General features: G+C 43.2%; 1 protein-coding gene across 1 annotated transcript in view; it reads left to right on the plus strand.

Annotated features, from left to right (window-relative positions):
- Positions 1-10,763, plus strand: part of LOC138945349 (NFX1-type zinc finger-containing protein 1-like) — a 60,692-nt gene extending 49,929 nt beyond the window's left edge. The window contains exons 21-24 of the mRNA XM_070316777.1: positions 1,192-1,384; positions 2,338-2,778; positions 5,232-5,397; positions 8,209-10,763. Of these exons, the coding sequence (XP_070172878.1) occupies positions 1,192-1,384; positions 2,338-2,778; positions 5,232-5,397; positions 8,209-8,405 (997 nt within the window). The 3' untranslated portion in view covers positions 8,406-10,763. The remainder of the gene's footprint in view (positions 1-1,191; positions 1,385-2,337; positions 2,779-5,231; positions 5,398-8,208) is intronic.
- The last annotated feature ends 11,619 nt before the right edge of the window (positions 10,764-22,382 follow it).

The raw sequence follows: 22,382 nt of genomic DNA on the forward strand, positions 1-22,382 counted from the left end.
AAGACCGTATACTCGTGGTCCACCGCTCACGGCATAGGCAGTGAAATTGACAAGAAGAGCGCGCGAGCGGGGTAGTGGTTACGCTATGCTGCATAGCACGCTTTTCTGTACCTCTCTTCGTTTTAACTTTCTGAGCGTGTTTTTAATCCAAACATATCATATCTATATATTTTTGGAATCAGGAACCGACAAGGAATAAGATGAAAGTGTTTTTAAATTGATTTCGAAAAAAAAATTTTGATAATAATTTTTATATATTTAATTTTCAGAGCTTGTTTTTAATCCGAATATAACATATTTATATGTTTTTGGAATCAGCAAATGATGGAGAATAAGATAAACGTACATTTGGATCGTTTTATAAATTTTTATTTTTTTTTACAATTTTCAGATTTTTAATGACCAAAGTCATTAATTAATTTTTAAGCCACCAAGCTGAAATGCAATACCGAACCCCGGGCTTCGTCGAAGATTACTTGACTAAAATTTCAACCAATTTGGTTGAAAAATGAGGGCGTGACAGTGCCGCCTCAACTTTCACGAAAAGCCGGATATGACGTCATCAAAGACATTTATCAAAAAAATGAAAAAAACGTATGGGGATATCAATCCCAGGAACTCTCATGTCAAATTTCATAAAGATCGGTCCAGTAGTTTGGTCTGAATCGCTCTACACGCACGCACACTCACACACACATACACACACACACACACACACACACACATACACACACACACACACACATACACCACGACCCTCGTTTCGATTCCCCCTCGATGTTAAAATATTTAGTCAAAACTTGACTAAATATAAAAATGGAGGAGCAGAAGGAGTCGGGTGGGGATGATGATGACGGTGATGATGATGATGATGATGATGATGATGATGATGATGATGATAATGGCTCAGATTGCACCAGATTGCTCCATTTTTATATTTAGTCAAGTAAAAATGATGTGATCCGCCCCTGGTGATGATGATGATGATGATGATGATGATGATGATGATGATGATGATGATGATGATGATGATGATGATGATGATGATGATGATGATGATGATGGAATTGTAAAACGATCTTAGGATCACCACAATTATGAGTTATTTCTGATATGCTGACTGTTAGCAAATGATAATAGACAAGTCGAGAAAAGGGAGAGCAACATGTTCAGTTGTCGATGGTTGTACAGGTTTGTTCAGCTGGAAGACTGTGTCCATATCGTGGAGGTCACTGGGCTCGACAAGTGGATGACCACGGCCACAGATTCCCGGGGGGACAGCGTCCAACTGAAGGCCTGTCCACACTGCAAGACCCCCATCCGTCGCAACCTCCGCTACGGGGCCGTCATTAAGACCCAGCTGAAAGACATTGAAACCATCAAGGTAGGTCATGACGTCATCAAGACCATGCAGTTTAAAGACATTGAAACCATCTGGGTTAGTCATGACGTCATCAAGACCAAGCTGAGAGACATTAAAACCATCAAAGTAGGTCATGACGTCATCAAGACCCAGCTGACAGACATTGAAGCCATCAAGGTAGGTCATGACGGCGTCATCAAGACCCAGCTGACAGACATTGAAACCCTCTGGGTTAGTCATGACGTCATCAAGGCCCAGCTGAGAGACATTGAAACCACCAAGGTAGGTCATGACGTCATCAAGACCCAGCTGAGGGACATTGAAACCATCAAGGTAAGTCATGATGTCATCAAGATCAAGCTTAAAGACATTGAAACCATCAAGGTTGGTCGAGAAGTCATCCAGACCCAGCTGAGAGACATTGAAACCATCAAGGTAGGTCATGACGTCATCAAGATCCATCTGACAGACATCGAAGTTATGAAGGTAGATAGTCTAAGGGGCTGTTCACACAGACAAAATTAGTTTTGGACGTGTCTGTGTTGGTGTGTAAGTCGCTCAAAAGTCGGTGAAGACAAAATCGACGAGAAATTTCAGTCTGTTAGATTTTCAGCCGAGTTTTGAACGTCTTCTTGCTGCTTTGAAATCCGTGAGAAACTCCGCCCGAATTTTGAGTGTGCTCCCATCCTAAACAAGATGATCATCGTATGGAAGCTTATTTGTGCATTGTTTTAGCTTGGTGTTATTACACTTGAGAGAGCAAACAAGAAAACAAACAGAGATTGACTGAGAGAGGTGTGTGTGTGTGTGTGTGATAGAGAGGGAGAGAGAGAGAGAGAGAGAGAGAGAGAGAGAGAGAGAGAGAGAGAGGAGGGTGGAAGGGAGGGACTGGCGGACTGACGGACAGACAGGAGGCAGAGGATAAAAGGGTTTTCTTAAAAAGATTCTTTCATGCTGACATTTGTACATGGCAGAATCGGATGCTGGGAGACGAAGCCAGACGAAGCCAGACTCTAGCAGAACTGGAAGACATGGTAGAGAGAGAAACGCACGGTGACTACGAGGACATGAGAGAGCGGATCTTCGAGACAGGAGACAGGGAGACTCTGGGAGGCCTGGTGGCCATGGTCAACCAGATGAAGATGCTCGACCAAACCAAAAAGCTCACGCTCTTTTACAAAGACAAGGTCTCCCGAGGATCGACTTTCCCAAAAGCCTTGAAAGAGTTTGAAGAGTGGGTGTGCTCGCCGAGACTGGTGTTCAGCGACCAGGAGGAGAGGGACGCCGAGACGGAGCTGACGAGACTGAAGCACTGGCTTTCTCTGGAGAACTACGTGCGGTTGTCAGGTGACAGAGAGGAACCACTGCCATCCAAACTGGCTGACCCGGTGAACAACATGCTCCGAAGAATGAAGGTAAGGATTTTCAAACTGCCCTGGCGACAAAATCTGAAACAGATAGACTGCTAACGTTCCAAATGAAGAAAACAAAAACAAAAACTGTTTAAAGGCACAGTAAGCCTCCCGTAAACCATCACAGATACTGTCAGGCTTTTACACACAGTACAAACACCCTTTCATTTAAACACTCACCGCTTGAGAACATCCTAGGTGCCCTCCGTAAAGAGCGAGCAATTTTCAAAGAATTTATTTGTGCGTGGTTTATCTTAACCCTCAGCCATCGTGAACCCGTGTGATCCAGTTTCTTTTTTTTCACAATGTAATCGTCAGTTTGTGATTTCCGATGCGACTCGCTGTAAGCTTCTCTGCAATAGCACGTTATTATGTACCTCTGAATCTAAACGCACCAAACGGCTGTGATTCACACGAACTCTAGCGATGGCTTTTGACTGTTCAGAGGAACTGGCGATAGGCATTACCGTCGTCTGCTACGAGAACCACGACCTTGCGTGACCCTGCTTCCGGGCTTTTCTTTTTTCAAACTTTCAAAACTTCGAATTGTACTGATCTTGTCTTGATGAAAAAAGAATTCTTTTATGATTTAAGAATGTTTGGGTAACAAGCTGTCAATATATTAAAAGTTAGGTGTGGCGCCAAAACGCACCGTCCGATTTTGTTATCAGACAATCTGCAAAATTAATTCTTTGAAAATTGCTCGCTCTTTACGTAGGGCACCTAGGATGTTCAAAAGCGGTGAGTGTGTAAATGAAAGGGTGTTTGTACTGTGTGTAAAAGCCTGACAGTATCTGTGATGGTTTACGGAAGGCGTACTGTGCCTTTAACTTTTGGAACTAATTAACCTCGACTGACCGGCCATTAAAGTGGACAAACAAGAGATACAACATCAAAAATGTTTTCAGTCGGGAAACCACTCACTTCGCATTGGATCCGACGTTTACCTGTCAGTTTCCATGGCATTTAGAGGGTCAGTCATGATATTGCAGATCACGTGACAAAAAAGACTCCGGTCAAGGGTGCCATTAATGTTGTAATTCACTTGAATGAAATGAACACAGATCAATGACCTATGTGGGTTGTATGTTCTAGTTCGTGCTTGACAGTATTGATATTGGGCAAGAGTTGTAAATCAGAATGAAATGAACACAGATCAATAACCTATGTGGGTTGTATGTTCTAGTTCGTGCTTGACAGTATTGATATTGGGCAAGAGTTGTAAATCAGAATGAAATGAACACAGATCAATAACCTATGTGGGTTGTATGTTCTAGTTCGTGCTTGACAGTATTGATATTGGGCAAGAGTTGTAAATCAGAATGAAATGAACACAGATCAATGACCTATGTGGGGGACATGCTCTAGTTCTTTCTGGACAGTATTGATGTCAAGCAAGAGCTGGAGCTCATCCTCCCCTCACCAGGAATATTTTACATGTAGAAATACTGCCCTACTTTCTATCTGTGAGACTGTTTGCGAGTCCTACCTGTGCCAATCGGCAAAGTGGACGGATGCTCTGATCGCCTTTAAAAGCCCGAGTAGAAGTAAGTTACACGGGTAAGGGGACCGGGTAGCTCAGGGCGGTAGAGCATTGGACTTGTGATCCTAAGGTCACGGGTTCGAATCCAAGTCGGGACGGACACGGGTCAGCTTTATGTGTAGACGGAGAGACGGTATCCATGTCCAACACCGTGCCACCTCAGTGGTACGCAACAGACCTGGGTCATTTTGCCATAGGTGCAGGTGGCTGATAGTTACAACTAAACACGCATACACCTGTGTGTCTCGTCTAAAGTCGGGGTTACACCCAGGAACATATGCCGTCTCACCGTGAGGGCGTAAAACAACATTATCCACATGAGTTACACGGGCGTGACTGTATCTTTGAGCGAGTCACTGACGGGCCCAGTGGCGTAGTGGATAAGACATCGCCTCTAAATAGGAAGGTCGTGAGTTCAAATCCCGGCCGCGGCCATGATTATTGTGGGTTAGGTGTGGAGATTTTTTCAATCTCCCAGGTCAGCTTATGTGCAGACCTGCTAGTGCTTTATCCCCCTTTGTGTGTACACGCAAGCACACGACGTGCGCACGGAACAGATCTTGTAATCCATGTCAGAGTTCGGTGGGTTATAGAAACACGAATATATCCAGGATGCTTCCCCCGAAGTCGGCGCATGCTGCCTGAATGGCGGGGTAAAAACGGTCACACACGTAAAAGTTAAATCGTGCAAAAACATGAGTGGACGTGGGAGTTTCAGCCCATGAATGAAGAAGAAGAAAAGTAGGTCACTTAAACGACTCCCAACCAGAGTAACTGACCAGTTTGAACGAAGGACCGACGCATAGGTCAAACAGCTTAAGAATTTGGAGTGGAGTTAGATTTATGGACATCACCGTTAATGTTACATGACCTTCGGGATTTCTAGACCATTGGTATTTTGGTTAATGTGCAGGTGGGTCGGTTGTACACGGAAGATCACCAGAAGATTACCAAGCTACTGCTGAAACACCTGGAAGAGCTCATTCCCGCGTCAGATCTCGGCATCAGCGAGAAGGAGCGAGACATGGTTGTCAAGGCCATGCAGCTTCCCCAGGGTCACTGGTTCAAGTGTCTCAAGGGTGAGAATCACTGTTGTGTCATTTGCCTTAATATAGTCTGTTCTTACTAGCAGGCAACAGCCACAATAAAACAATTTGCCTGTCATTTTAATGTATGACTGGACACGTAAATATGAATATAAATGAATAACACAAACAATGAATATCAATACAAATGAATATAAATATGCACGAACATATTTACGAGATATTTATTTTAGTTTTTAGTGACAATTAAGTTGGGATAGTGAATCGGTCAGGATGTTGATCGCTTTTACTCACCTTTAGGAGAAACGTGGTCCATGTAATGACAAACGTCGTCTGTCTGTCCGTGTGTGTGTGTGTGTGTGTGTGTGTGTGTGTGTGTGTGTGTGTGTGTGTGTGTGTGTGTGTGTGTGTGTGTGTGTGTGTGTGTGTGTGGGATCACAAAGCTTAACCTTCGAAACAGCCCTGCTGAACAACCTAGTTTGGACACGAAACCTTACTCCCTTTCAGAACGTTCTAGAGCGTTGCCGAAACATCCAGAATGAAAACAAAACCAAACTTCTAGAAGCGGTAAAATATCAGGATTCCCGTCATACAATCCAAAAGCAAATACAGACAAGCAATAAACTCAAAGTGAGAAAACCCCGGCCTTTTCATACCTGCAATCTGATATGACTTGTAATAAATGAATGCTGAAGACTTCCAATCATACCAGCAAAGTGCCAATGGTAGTACAGCTCTGTTTAAAAACATGTAGCAGACTTCACCCGATGATGCGAGAAAGATCCGGAAAAATACGTGCTATTAATGCCACCTTGCCGTTCTCTGCATGTCATAACACTGTTGCTATCAGGGAGATTGATGTATTGTTCTCATAAGCATGCGAGTTGTGCAGATACATTACGTTAAAGGCACAGTAAGCCTCCCGTAAACCATCAGAGATACTGTCAGGCTTTTACACACAGTACAAACACCCTTTCATTTAAACACTCACCGCTTGAGAACATCCTAGGTGCCCTCCGTACAGAGCGAGCAATTTTCAAAGAATTTATTTTTGCGTGGTTTATCTTACCCCTGAGCCATCGTGAACCCGTGAACCAGTTTCCCTTTTTCACAATGCAGTCGTCAGTTAGTCTTCTTCTGCGTTCGTGGGCTGAAACTTCCACGTACACTCGTGTGTTTTTTGCACGAGTGGACTTTTACCTGTATGACCGTTTTTTACCCCGCCATTTAGGCAGCCATACGCCGTTTTCGGAGGAAGCATGCTGGGTATTTTCGTGTTTCTATAACCCACCGAACTTTGACATGGATTACAGGATCTTTTTCGTGCGCACTTGGTCTTGTGCTTGTGTGTACACACAGGGGTGTTCGGACACCGAGGAGTGTCTGCACACAAAGTTGACTCTGAGAAATAAATCTCTCGCCGAACGTGGGGACGAATTCACGCTGACAGCGGCCAATGGATACAAATCCAGCGCGCTACCGACTTAGCTACATCCCCGCCCTGTCGCCAGTTAGTAATTTGAATGCGACTCGCTGTGAGCTAATCTGCAATAGCACGTTATTATGTACCTCTGACTATGCACGAAACAAACGGCTGTGGTTCACAAGAACTCTCGCGATGGCTTTTGACTGTTCAGAGGAACTGGCGATAGGCATAAACCGTCGTCTGCTACGAGAACCACGACCTTGCGTGACCCTGCTTCCGGATGTTTCTTTTTTCAAACTTTCAAAACTTTGAATTGTACTGATCTTGTCTTGATGAAAAAAGAATCCTTTTATGACTTAAGAATGTTTGTGTAACAAGCTGTCAATTTATTATTTAGATTTTAAAAGTTAAGTCTAGCGCCAAAACGCACCACGGTCCGATTGTCTCTGAGACAATCCGCAAAATTAATTCTTTGAAAATTGCTCGCTCTTTACGTAGGGCACCTAGGATGTTCCCATTTGGTGAGCGTTCAAATGGAAGGGTGTTTGTACTGTGTAAAAGCCTGACAGTATCTGTGATGGTTTACGGGAGGCGCACTGTGCCTTTAAGAATCTCTCTCTCTCTCTCTCTCTCTCTCTCTCTCTCTCTCTCTCTCTCTCTCTCTCTCTCTCTCTCTCTCTCTCTCTCTCTCTCTCTCTCTCTCTCTCTCTCTTTCTCTCTCTCTCTCTCTCTCTCTCACTCTCTCTCTCACACACACAGAGACACAGACACAGACACACACACACACACAAACACACACAAACGCACGCCCACACGGGCATGTGTCCCGTTTAACGATTGGTTGGTAAGACCTACAAAACACGTGAAAACACCGGAAATCATATCTCTCTCTCACTCTCTCTCTCTCTCTCTCTCATAGAACATTTCCACAAACGCGAGTCAAATGAGTTTTTATTTTTTGTATTGTACTTTAGTGGAGGGAGGATGGTGTTATTGCATGTAAAAGCCTGGCCAGACCTGAAATAGTGAAGATATCAACGACTACGATGATGGTGATGATGATGATGATGATGGTGATTTATTTTTTTTTTTTTAAATAATTTATTTATTTTGCTTAACGCCCAGCCGACCACGAAGGGCCATATCAGGGCGGTGCTGCTTTGACATATATAACGTGCACCACACACAAGACAGAAGTCGCAGCACAGGCTTTATGTCTCACCCAGTCACATTATTCTGACACCGACCAACCAGTATGATGGTGATGATGATGATGATGATGATAATGATGATGATGAAGAAGGTGATGATCATAATGTGGCTGCTGACGATAGTCGTTTTTCTGCTCAACTGACCAATCAGATATAGTGTTCTTATTTGTATATATAATATTACTGTCTTCTTCCAACATTCTACAGGTCACATCTACGCTATCGGAGACTGCGGGGGCGCGACAGAGGAGAGTCAGTGCCCGGAGTGCAAACAGCGCATCGGAGGACAAAACCATCAGCTGCGAACTGACAACACTCTGGCCTCTGAAATGGACGGTGCAAGACACGCTGCTTGGTCCGAGCAAAACAACTTGCAGAACTTCAGGCTGGAAGATTTGCTGTAGAAAACAATTAATAACCAAAGGGGAGTAACCGCTCTAAATGCATACGACATGTATAGTGGAGAAAGCGAGAAAATATTGTACATGAATATTACATATAAAACAAATATGTAAAAAAAACATTGCCTGGAAATCAAGGAGGATTATCTATCAAATTAAATTAAATAAAAATTTTAAAAACTGGAATATATGAAATTTTTAGTCTTCAAGACTTGATCCCCCAAAAAAAATCAGAATAGAGGTCTGGATCTACAAAGCATAACCTGGAAAGTTCAGATTTTTTTTGTCAACAACACTTCATATTTAAAACATTACCTACAGTATTTCAGACAGAAAAACTTCATTTACAATTGATATCTCAAGCATGTCCAGATCATTACACTCGATAGCATGATTTATAACACACATACATTTTCTCTTGAAAGACTTTTGAGTATTACACCAAAACTGTAGAATGCTTGTCATCTCATGACAGGAACGAGTGTTCTCTTCCAGTCTGATTTAAATTGACAGTGCATGTAGAATGCTTCCAAGATGAACATAAAAGTTGGAAGCTAGTACAAGTTCCTCAAAAGTGTTAGCTATAATAAGAGTGCAAAATGCTTCTTCTTTGAATCAATGTGTCATAGCACTTTTCATATGAATGTGTTTACTGTGACGAAAATGCATACGAACTATGCTGTTTTAACAGATGATTCAATCATTGTAATGGAAGAGTTATAACAAGGCCTTTTACAAATGTAAGAGCTATACAGTTTCTGTGTGTGGGTGTGTGTGCGTTTTGGTATGGCAAAAACATTCTTCTGTGTACTTATCGGGTTCTTATTTTTACCACACAAGGTACTTTCTGACATTATCCTTTTCCATCTTTGTAGCCAGGAATCTTTTGACAAGCAGAGGTGAATAATACAAAACTTTAACAATTAACAGGCACCAGAAAAGCAAGTATTTGAAACATTTCCTAGAAATTGCTAAGAACACACTCATGCTTTCTTTCTTAAATCCTTTTGATACTGCGACCACCAAGCCCTGAACATCCCCCCCCCTCCCCCACTCATCCTCCCACCCCATGTATGTTGTAATTGTTCAAGTGTTCTTCTGTTGTATGGTTCTGTCCCTTTGTTTAGGTGATGTCCTGTAATGTACAGTATATACATGTAAAAAAAAAAATTAAAAAAACTTCACAAAAAGAGAATAAAAAATAAAAAATAAATAACTAATCTTTTTTTCATTCACATTTCTTGGCGTCATGAGATTGTTTCTACCTTTCACACGTGTATATTTACATGCTCTACATGTATTCCAATGTTTTGAAATATTTTAAAACTAATGTTTTCCATAGTCGCTCGAATTGCCTGAATTTACATTTATAGATATGTATTACATTCTGCGGTTGTGAACTGTTGACGCATACAGGGTTTTGAAATGTAAGAATGTTGTGCATTTTTTTCATTTCACAAAAATATCGCAGAATTAAAAAAAATAAAAAAAATAAAAAAAGAACACACTCATGCTTGTGGAGATTGTGTCAATGTTCGGGGATTTCCGTCGGTACCTACGCACTAAAACGTCCTCTGCCACAGCCAGCACGGATTTTCGCTGACAAAAACATGTTTTTAACAGAGAAAATCATGTCAGAATAGCAATATAAACGCTATTATGTTTTCAGCGTAGCAATAGGGTCGGACATTTTGGTTCGAACAAGTATAATTCGACTCGGCTGCGACTCTTTGGCATTATACATGTCTCGTCTAAATGATGGACCCTATTGCTACGCTGAAAAAACAATGGCTATCAATATTTTGTTCAAGACGAGTTATTATCAGTAAAGCTGTTGAACTACTTTCTGCATGGGTTTTTTTCAGTTTTAAATGTATTTTTCTGCTTGAATTCTGAATTAATTTTCCTGTGAAATTAGATTTTGTCCATGAGTAGTTATTATACATGTGAGATTAACGGATTATCTTCTGTGTGCTAAATGTATGATAATATTAATGAATCTATGCAGTGCGGCCATTCTGTTACCTTATATGTTATGCCTGCACATGGAAAACGATCGCTTTTGCATCTACACTTTGTTTGTGTGAATACAATTCTTGTCAGTGTTAATCGTTTTCTACTACTTGCATGCATTCATGTTAGGCTATCTGATTTACACAAAAAATGTAAAATTGTTGGTTTTGATCTGGAGCGATTTTTCACAGGGCTTTTTTGACATTTTTAGGCTAGCTTCTTACTATCTTTAGATATGAGGACTGGACATGCTTTATTATACATTACTGACACTTTGTTTCATTCATGTTAAAGCAGTACCGATTTGCTTACTCCATCATTTAGTTAATAAAGACATACTTTACCTTTTCTGAGTGTGTGAGTGTGTGTGTGTGTGTGTGTATGTGTGTGTGTGTGTGTGTGTGTGTGTGTGTGTGTGTGTTTGGGTGTGCGTGCATACGTGTGTTTGTGTGTGTGCATGCGTTTGTGTGTATGTGTGGTTGTGTCTAGATGTCTGTACCTGTGTACGTGTGTGTAATATTGTAAGGGACTGTGATTTATGAAACCTCGGATATGTGGATAATACGGAAGTAAATAAGTTTTTTCTCACACAAATTCAATTTGGATTTAACTTGGTAAAAACAAAAAGTATGGTATTTGCAACGAAACAAAAACACCAGATTTCACCACTCAAATTGAATCTTACTTTTGGTACAACATTGATTGACCAAGTTCAGCAACACTGTATATGGGGTAATTATTGATTGTGAATTTAAGTTTCTTTCTTTATTTGGTGTTTAACGTCGTTTTCAACCACGAAGGATATATCGTGACGGGTGAATTTAAGTGGCAAGCACAGTTACAGCATATCTGCAAGAAAGTAGCCAGGAACGTTTTTTCTCCTTTCCAAGTTAAAACTACTGGACCGATCTTTATGAAATTTGACATGAGAGTTCCTGGGAATGATATCCCCGGATGAGTTTTTCTTTTTTTCGATAAATACTTTTGATGACGTCATATCCGGCTTTTTGTAAAAGTTGAGGCGGCACTGTCACACCTTCATTTTTCAATCAAATTTTTGTAAAGCAATCTTCGACAAAGGTCGGACTTCGGTATTGCATTTCAGCTTGGTGGCTTAAAAATTAATTAATGACTTTGGTCATTAAAAATCTGAAAATTGTAATATTTTTTATATAAAACGATCCAAATGTACGTTCATCGTATTCTACATCATTTCCTGATTCCAAAAACATATAAATATGTTATATTTGGATTTAAAAACAAGCTCTGAAAATTAAAAATATAAACATTATGATCAAAAATAAATTTCCGAAATCGATTTAAAAACAATTTCATCTTATTCCTTGTCAGTTCCTGATTCCAAAAACATATAGATATGATATGTTTGGATTAAAAACACGCTCAGAAAGTTAAAACGAAGAGAGGTACAGAAAAGCGTGCTATGCAGCACAGCGAAACCACTACCGCGCTGAACAGGCTCGTCAGTTTCACTCCGTTATGCACAAGCGGCGGACTACGGTCATTGTGAAAAAATGCAGTGCGTTCAGTTTCATTCTGTGAGTTCCACAGCTTGACTAAATGTAGTAATTTCGCCTTACGCGACTTGTTGTAATGTATTATTGATATAAGCAGATTCGCGATCGTCGATAATGATTTTTCATGGTGTTTTGTAATTTTTAAATTACAAAGGAATTGATATGTAAGACAGTTTCAAGCGAGCTATTTTTCGCGGCTGTATTTACTGTGCAAACAACTCTAAATATGGCAAAAGTGTCACGTGATAAGCAACCGTTTGGTTTCGGCGCTAACTGGAACAGACGATTTTTTCTTTAACCAGTTGACTGTGATGAAACCATATATTACGGTCTCCTTCCGGCAGCAGTCCCAAAATGTCGACTTGTTTTGACCTTAGAACGATGTCTTTATCATAACTGTGAAGAACAGAACAGAGATCACTGTCGAAGTCGGCCAATCTGCAATTATTTTTGTCTTGCGAACACTGATCTCAAATTTAGATTAGTGCTCGCGAAAAACATATGGGAGATAACTCTGTATTCTTGTTTTGATAGACTCGCGTAGGACTGTAGCGTCCGGTCAGAGAGACAACTGGCAATTAATAGCCGTGGAGCGATGCTTATCAGAATGCGTGTATGTGTGCTGTTACACGACACTTGAAAGTTCTCAAACGTCGTATAGTTGTGTTCTTTTATTCTACGTCGCCCGTCTTCGCAGCAACAGAAAACAACTCGTCAAATTGAGTTCGAGGATTTATTCAGCATTCAATACATACAACTGCACAACGTAGCAGAACTCAAATAGAAGCTTTTTTAACATTCAAATGGCGCTGGCATATATAGTAAATACTCAATCTCGAGAATATTCCAGACCGAACATGAAACAACTACATTATACGAGCCGTGCATGGACTAGAACAGTGACGCTCTCTGTGACGCACATCAAAAGCGCCGACGCACTTAATCCGAACGAACGCCACGAACTCACACTACAAACAGCGCGATAAACAACTTGTTTTGACAGGACTAGAAAGTTCACCTGCATTCTCGCCCAAGCATAAATATTGTGTTTACAAAATATAATATCGGTACTTTCCCACAAAGTACAAATAAGTCAACTACATGCAACACACAAAACTGAACCAAAGCTCAGCAACGGTAGCGTTTCCTAACATTACCCCCAACACCAGAAGAAATTTACCTAATTTCTTTCAATCATTGAAACGCTACCTGTACACATATTATGTATACATAACAGATTGAAATCCAGGTATGTACATTAGTCTGTTGGAGAATGAACACAGTTTTACTCACATACTCGGCTGAGAAAATCTGCTCCAACATTGTCTGAACCTTTGATCGATTCCACTCGCATATCAAAGTTCTGCAAGTACATCACCCACCTCATGATACGATTATTCACAAACTTCGCAGAGTTCAGGTAGGTGAGGGGTTTGTGATCAGTCTGAAGCACGAATTTCACCCCTTGGAGGTAGAGTTCAAATTTCTTGATTCCCCACACGATGGCTAAACACTCTTTCTCCATGGTCGAGTAGTTCTTCTCGGCTCCTGACAGCTTCTTGCTGGCATAGCTGACCGGAAACGGTTTACCTCCATGCTCTTGCATCAGCATGGCGCCGATCCCTTCGTCCGATGCGTCTGTATGCAAGATGAACTCTTTGGCAGTATCAGGAAGGCGTAGCACCGGGTCTCGTGACATCAGGTCGCGCACAGTCTGATATGCCTTCTCCTGATCTGGTTCCCAGAGTATTCGGTTGGGGCATCCTTTTCGGGTCATGTCCGACAAAGGCGCCGTTATGACGGCGAAGTTTGGAATGAACTCTCTGTAGTACCCAGCCAATCCAAGGAAGGATCGCACCTGCTTCTTGGTTTCAGGACGTGGCGCATTGAGGATCTTGGTGACGTTTTCCAACAAAAGCCCCTTTTGACCTTCCTTCAGTGAATGACCTATGAAGTCAACGTTGTCGGTCCCCAAAATGCACTTGCTGGGTCTCACGGTCAGATTGGCTTTTGTCAGGCGGGAAAACAGTTCCCTCAAAGTCTCCAGATGCTCCGCAAAGGTCTCCGTGTGGACTAGCAGATCATCCCAGTAGTACACAACATTCTTCATTCCTTTGAGCATTTTTCGCATTCCCCTCTTAAGGGTAGCACCACTGTTCACCATGCCAAAAGGCATCCGCAGGCACTCATACGTTCCGTCTGGAGTTGCAAAGGCGGTCTTTGGTATGTCATCTTCGCGCACAGGAATTTGCCAATATCCCTTGCTGAGATCGATCTTTGAGAAGATCTTACTGCCGGTTAACTGTCGGAACAGATCAGCCGCCGTCGGCATTGGTTCAGGGTCAAACACGGTGATCTTATTCACTTTCCTGAAGTCAATGCATACCCTGTTTGTACCGTCTTTCTTCTTGACAACAACAACGGGAGATGAGTAAGGGGATGATGACTCACGGATGACCCCCATCTTCAACATGTTGTCGATGTCCTTCTTCAAGGATTCCCGAGCCTGAAACGGGATAGGGTATGGTTTTGAGCGAACAGGAACGTCAGATGTGAGGTGGACTTCATGTTCGACCAAGGACGTAGAGCCTGGAACATCAGAGAACCTATGGGTGAAGTCGCCCATAAAATCATGCAGCTCCTTCTGCTGGTCTTCTGTCAGGTCAGGTCCTAACTTGACGTCATCCACTCCCTCTTTCTTGTGGAGGTCTCCCAACTCCAGTAGTTCCTCACCGTCGAACTCGTCTAGTTCGGCTGGTTCTTCCACACTTGCTGCGACCTGTACTGCTTCCGGAGGTCTCTCCACATACAGTTTCAGGAGGTTAGCGTGGTAAATCTTGGACTTCTTGCCGACATTCACCTTGTAGTCGTTGATCCCTACCACGGCCTCAACCTCGTATGGGCCTTTCCACTGCATCAGTAGTTTGTTGTGATCAGTGGGAAGCAGTATCAGCACTTTGTTACCTGGTGTAAACTTCCTGTTTACGGCTTTGCGGTCGTAGTAGTGCTTTCCGCTATCCTGAGACTTTCTCAAGTTTTCTCTCGCAATCTCGAGAGTCTCCTCCAGTTTCTCTCGCAACTCGAACACGTACTGGTAACTGTTCTTCACTTCAGGTGTGTCCACATCTTTCGTCCACAATTCCTTTAGTATCTGCATCGGGCCTCTCACGGTCCGCCCGTACATCAGCTCGAACGGGGAGAATCCAGTGGACTCTTGTGGCACCTCCCTGTATGCAAATAGCAAGGCATTGATGTAGCGATGCCACTGCCTTGGCTGCTCACTGCATAGTTTCTTCAGCGTGGACTTCAGCGTCGCATTGAATTTTTCGACCAGCCCATTGCACATCGGGTGATAGGGTGTCGTAGTCAAGTGACGAATGCTCAGCAGCCTGTTGACCTCTTCCATGCATTCAGAGACAAACTGTGTCCCCAGGTCTGTGAGGATCTCTTCAGGAACCCCAATTCTGCTGAAAATGTCCACAAGTGCCTCGGCAACAGTCTCGGTGTCAATTTTCTTCAGAGGCACGGCTTCTGGGTACCTGGTTGCATAGTCTACCAGGGTCAGTACCCAACGATGACCCGCTTCACTTCGCGGTTTGATCTCGCCGATGAGGTCAATGGCCACCCTCTTGAAAGGTCGGTCGATCAAAGGCATCTTCTGCAATGGTACTTTCGGGACCCTTCCTCGAGGTATGGTTTTCTGGCATATATCGCACGATCGGCAGAATCGAGTCACATCTGCATGTAGTCCTGGCCAGTAAAACGCAGCCTGGATTCTGTCCGATGTCTTCTTGACCCCCAGGTGACCTCCCATAATAGAGTCGTGGGCCACCTCCATCACCTGGCGCCTAAGTGGTTGAGGCACCAGAACTTGACGTAATGGCTTCCCACCGTTGACTCTCGGGTGCTGGAACACTCTGTACAGGATCTTGGCCTTTACTTCAAAGTGCACAGTGCCTTCGCTCTTAGTCATCTCCTTGACAGGGCGACTCCTGTACTTTGTCAAGGTCAAATCAGCTTCCTGTAGCTGAATAAGCCGATCCCTGTCCACGACAGCAGTTGCAGAACTGTTGGTGACCCTGAGTGGCGTAGTTGTTTTGTCCTTCTTCGCCTGGGCTCTGGTCGTCACATCGCTTACAACCTGCGGCTGGTCGCGGCGATGCACAGTTGCTCTGTCATCTCGTAGCAGTTCGCTGATATCTTCATTCGCGAATGGCAGTGGCTCTTCCTCCTCAACAGCAGGCTGAGCGGCGCCCATTCTCCATTCGACATCAGGGTCATCAGGACGTCTCGCACCCTCAATATTCCCAATTAGTAGATCGTACAAGGGCTTCTTCAGGCAGACGGCCTTAACTTCTCCAGTGAAGTATGGAGTATCGATCTGGATTTTTACCACTGGTGCCTTCACGCATTTGCTGTCAGCCATGAGCGTCCACTTGAAGTCACCGGTGCACTTCTCTGTTGGCACCAGATCCTCTTTGACAATGACTCCATTGCAGCCCGAATCTCTGAGAACAGTCACTTCCTGCTTCTCAACAAATCCCTTCGACACGGGCATGTTCGACACTGACACAGCTGCGCTGGCGATGACAGAGATTGACTTGCCATTAGCGAGTAGAAGCTGGCCATCAGATAGACATTCTTCCACGTCCGATGGTGTAGCCACTTGCTCGGCAGCCCTTGGAAGTATGACGCTGCTCGCACATACTTGTTGGTTCGAGCCACTCGTTTGCCTCTTGTTGTCGTAATATCTCCGTCGATGTTCTTGCGCTTTGTCATTGACATGTCCGTTATTTTTCTTTTGGGGACAGTTGGCGACTCGGTGACCCTTGGCATTGCAATGGACACACGTTATGTTCTGCCCTTCATTGGATGATGGTGCGGACTCAGTTTGTCCCTTGGCAGGTTGGTTTCCCTGGTTCCCGCTCTTCTGGAAAAGTTTCGATGACTTTGACGTTCCCAGGGTCCTTCCATGAGCAATGAGATAACGCTCAGCAGCATCAGTAATGTCCTTCAAACCCCGCAGTTTTTGCTCTTCCAAGCGGGTCGCCAGGTCCTTCGGGCAGGCATTAAGGAACTGCTCCTTCACGATCAAGTCCCGCAGACTCTCGTATGACTGCTCTTCACCTGATAACTCCACCCACTTCTGCAGGTATGACGACAGGCGCTCCACAAACTGGCTCGGTGTCTCTCCAGACAATGGCTGGCATTCGCGGAAGCGTTGACGGTAGCCCCTTTCAGTGAAGTTGTAGCAACGCAACAGAGCTTCCTTCAGTACATCATAGTCTCTGGCGTCATCATTTGAGAGTCTAGTGTAGACCTCAAGTGCTGCCCCAGTCAAATGTGCGCTGAGTTGAATCGCCCAGTCGTCGCGCTGCCATCTAGCACTCTCGGCGAACCTCTCGAATCTTGCAAGGTAGCAGTCGATCTGGTCCTTCCCGTCAGCGAATGCTGGAAGTTTCGGTGCCCTGTGTAGCATTTGCTGCTGGTTATCTCTTTGGCGTGGTGCCGCTTGCTCATTTTGAACACGCACCATTTCTGTCTGAAGCTCTAAGCGCTTCGTCTCCATTTCTATCTGGAGCTCTACGCGTTTCAGCTCCATTTGCCTTTCTTCACGCTGTGCTTCTCTTTCTTCACGCTCACGCTGCGCTTGTATTTCTTTTTCTTCTCGCTCACGCTGCGCTTGTCTTTCTTCACGCTGCGCCAGCAGTTGTGTCTAGGACTCGACGAACTCCGTCAACTGCTTGCCTTTTAGTCCCAGTTCAATTCCTTTTCCCCAGAACTCAGCCATTCTGGTCTTTTCCGGTGCGTTCGTCTGTATTCTTTTACAGCCCCGAACGTAGACGAATGTAGTCTTCTAAAATAACACAGTCTCTACTGCACCTCCGATGCTTCTCTCGTCGCTGGTAACCTTCGTAGACGCAGGCTGCCACCCTCCTCGTCTAACGTGACGACGCACTCTGCTCACGATACGTACACGACGTACCTCAGTCGTATTTCGTAGTATTAATGCACTAGCTCCGCGACGAAGTCCGTCTCGTCCAAACGGCAGCTTACCTCTGTAATCCCGGTACACTCCGGCGTCGCTCACCGTACCGAGTTGCGGCGATTACCAAACTCTTCCCACAGTCACACCGAATCCACGGTTCCGTAGTCTCAATACTGATCCCTCAGGATACCCCCGATTGATGGCTACCTCCTGTGACTGTCTTGACACTAGTCCTTGTTACTGGAAAACCCTTGGCGTTAAACGTAGATCCTTGGCTTGGCCCCCAATTGTTACACGACACTTGAAAGTTCTCAAACGTCGTATAGTTGTGTTCTTTTATTCTACGTCGCCCGTCTTCGCAGCAACAGAAAACAACTCGTCAAATTGAGTTCGAGGATTTATTCAGCATTCAATACATACAACTGCACAACGTAGCAGAACTCAAATAGAAGCTTTTTTAACATTCAAATCGCGCTGGCATATATAGTAAATACTCAATCTCGAGAATATTCCAGACCGAACATGAAACAACTACATTATACGAGCCGTGCATGGACTAGAACAGTGACGCTCTCTGTGACGCACATCAAAAGCGCCGACGCACTTAATCCGAACGAACGCCACGAACTCACACTACAAACAGCGCGATAAACAACTTGTTTTGACAGGACTAGAAAGTTCACCTGCATTCTCGCCCAAGCATAAATATTGTGTTTACAAAATATAATATCGGTACTTTCCCACAAAGTACAAATAAGTCAACTACATGCAACACACAAAACTGAACCAAAGCTCAGCAACGGTAGCGTTTCCTAACATGTGCATGTCGAGCCGTTCCCGTTATTTGCTTCTCGTGTTACTCACCAGCACTTGTTTAAAACTAAAGGTGAGAATACCCTTTGGTTTCTCAATCGCAATCGATGCGAAAACGTAGACGTCTTCTCCTTCTCCTTTTTCCCCTCTCACCAGTATAGCCAGTATCGTCGCAATCTTACTTTTGACAGATGTTTGCTGTGGTGCATATATATAATCACTGTATTTGAGAACAGATACACTTGATAAGGGCTTTACAATTTCAGCCACAGTTAACATCATCTTGTCCCTTAAGTTTTCAATTGTAGGGCACATTTGAAAAATGATTATATTTATTTTGTGAAATATTGTAATTTAATTACCAAGATGACCATTGGAAAATTTAGATATGGGAAAAATTTAGATTTGGGTGTATTATTGGAATTTGAGTTGAATATTAGGAGTAAATTTATGGTATGAATTTTTTTGGTTAACATGATATTACTTTATTGATAAAGTTTGTTGATTTAAAAATGTACAAATTTGATTGAGAAAGGAACAAGACCTATGAAGAAGGATGCTCCCCCCCCTGAAAGGAGCGAGAGAGAAGGCAAAAAAGAACGGTAGTAGCAACCTGCATGCAACTGAGGTAAGAAAAAGAAATCTTCTGGGTCTTCCAGTATTAGAAGTGAATATTAAGCTGTCAAAAAAGGTCTTATTCTTTTATATAATTATATGTACCTTAATGATGTGTTGAAAACGACGTTAAACACCAAAGAAAGAAAGACCTTAGTGATGAAACTGTTCAAATTCGTTACTTCATCATCTTCGTAAATGAGTGAGTGCAGATTTTTTTTTTGTCTCTGAAAGTTATTTAAATGTGCAAACCGTGCACATGATAATATGGTCAAAATACGACTTAGAGAAATCCGAATAAACAAGTTCTTATCTCCGCCCCACGACTATTTCGCTTTTTACATTTAGTCAAGTTTTGACTAAATGTTTTAACATCGAGGGGGGAATCGAGACGAGGGTCGTGGTGAATGTGCGTGTGTCTGTGTGTGTGTGTGTGTGTGTGTTTGTGTGTGTGGGTGTGTGTGTGTGTGTGTGTGTGTGTGTGTGTGTGTGTGTGTGTGTGTGTAGAGCGATTCAGACTAAACTACTGGACCGATCTTTATGAAATTTGACATGAGAGTTCCTGGGTATGAAATCCCCGAACATTTTTTCATTTTTTTGATAAATGTCTTTGATGACGTCATATCCGGCTTTTCGTGAAAGTCACGGCGGCACTGTCACGCCCTCATTTTTCAACCAAATTGGTTGAAATTTTGGTCAAGTAATCTTCGACGAAGCCCGGACTTCGGTATTGCATTTCAGCTTGGTGGCTTAAAAATAAATTAATGACTTTGGTCATTAAAAATCTGAAAATTGTAAAAAAAAATAAAAATTTATAAAACGATCCAAATTTACGTTTATCTTATTCTCCATCATTTGCTGATTCCAAAAACATATACATATGTTATATTCGGATTAAAAACAAGCTCTGAAAATTAAATATATAAAAATTATCAACATTTTTTTTCGAAATCAATTTAAAAACACTTTCATCTTATTCCTTGTCGGTTCCTGATTCCAAAAACATATAGATATGATATGTTTGGATTAAAAACACGCTCAGAAAGTTAAAACGAAGAGAGGTACAGAAAAGCGTGCTATCCTTCTCAGCGCAACGAATACCCCGCTCTTCTTGTCAATTCCACGGGCACTGCCTTTGCCACGGGCGGTGGAGTGACGATGCTACGAGTATACGGTCTTGCTGCGTTGCGTTGCGTTCAGTTTCATTCTGTGAGTTCGACAGCTACTTGACTAAATGTTGTATTTTCGCCTTACGCGACTTGTTTTTCTTGTAAAAGTTGACACTTTAGACAAGATCAACGCCTCGTTGCAACGATTGTTCTGTGTGTCTGTTAATTAGACGGTGATTGTTACTTGGACAGACAGACACAGCGGGCTGCCATGGCAGTATAGATCCGGTACGTTCAGTAACCTTCGTGTTTATGCGGCTGACCGACAGACCGTTTTTTTCAGACCGTCGATACACCGATTTTGTAAGCCAACTTCGAACACGACTTGTTACGAGACGCAGACACAATAATTTATTGTCTTGCAGGGTTTTCATTCCTTGTGTTTCAGTGTTCGTTTGTGTGTGTGTAATAACAGCGCATATTTGTCTTTCTTGTTATGTATGGATGTTCAATGCCCGTGGAAAGAGTTACCTGCTGCGCTCTGAACGACTGGGGACAAATAATGTGTGTTCATGGTCCAGTGATCTTTCAATTTATAACCTTTTGTTAGCAGTCTTTGAACCCGGAGGGAACATATGTGACCCTCCACCACGAAATGAGTCGTATGTCACCTTTGCATGATTTTCATATTTTTACATTTTCCTAACGAGTTATTTATGCTCTATCCAGTGGTGAAAACCGTTTTAGAAAAGAGCAAAAACTGTTTGAGTTATAAGCCTGTGACTAAGGTGACCCTCACACTGTTACCAGACACTCCCCGGACTTATATATTAAGCCTAGCGCAGAACCGCGCGAGGTGACATGCGACTCATTTCGTGGTGGAGAGTCACATATTAATGTTTCATAAACGCGTAAACAGACACACACATACCCTTTCTCTGTCTCTACCTCACAAACACCCACACACACACAGACACAGGCACAAACAAACAGACGAACAGACACCCAGACACACATACACACACACGCACACACACACACACACACGCTCGCGCACGAACACACACACACACACACTCACACACACACACACACACACACACACACACACACACACACACACACACACACACACACACACACACACACAGAGTTAGTAAACGCTAAGAATATACTGAATTTCACTTTGACATTTTATTCGTTATCGTTAGATGTGACTGTGATATACACATTTATTTATCACAATGTCGAGAAAAGTGGAATCATATCAGATCGAGGCGTGAGCCTTTCGATACATTGTGACTGATAAATGTGGATATCAGTCACAGCCTAACGATAACGATTTCATCGCAATCGATTTCGGAATATTAGAACCGATTAACCTGAAAAATCTTGGAGTGCAGTGCGCTAACAATCGCAGAGAGCGTATTCATGCGCATTTGCCCAGGTTTTTTTTATTTAAGAAGTTTCATCTTATCGTCTATATTATAGTGATATGTTGCTTATCGTCCGGATTTAAAAAAATAAATGTATGCGCCTGAGCTTCCGTGTGTGTAACGAGTCATTGTTATTCCGACAGCAACCGCAACACGGTGGCCTAGTGGTAAGGCGTCCGCCCAGTGAGCGGGAGGTCGTGGGTTCGAACCCCGGCCGGGTCATACCTAAGACTTTAAAATTGGCAATCTAGTGGCTGCTCCGCCTGGCGTCTGGCATTATGGGGTTAGTGCTAGGACTGGTTGGTCCGGTGTCAGAATAATGTGACTGTGTGAGACATGAAGCCTGTGCTGCGACTTCTGTCTTGTGTGTGGCGCACGTTATATGTCAAAGCAGCACCGCCCTGATACGGCCCTTCGTGGTCGGCTGGGCGTTAAGCAAACTACTTCTCTCCCCCTTATGTTGGGTTTGA

Source organism: Littorina saxatilis, linkage group LG13, assembly GCF_037325665.1.
Source record: "Littorina saxatilis isolate snail1 linkage group LG13, US_GU_Lsax_2.0, whole genome shotgun sequence".
Lineage (NCBI taxonomy): Eukaryota > Metazoa > Mollusca > Gastropoda > Littorinimorpha > Littorinidae > Littorina > Littorina saxatilis.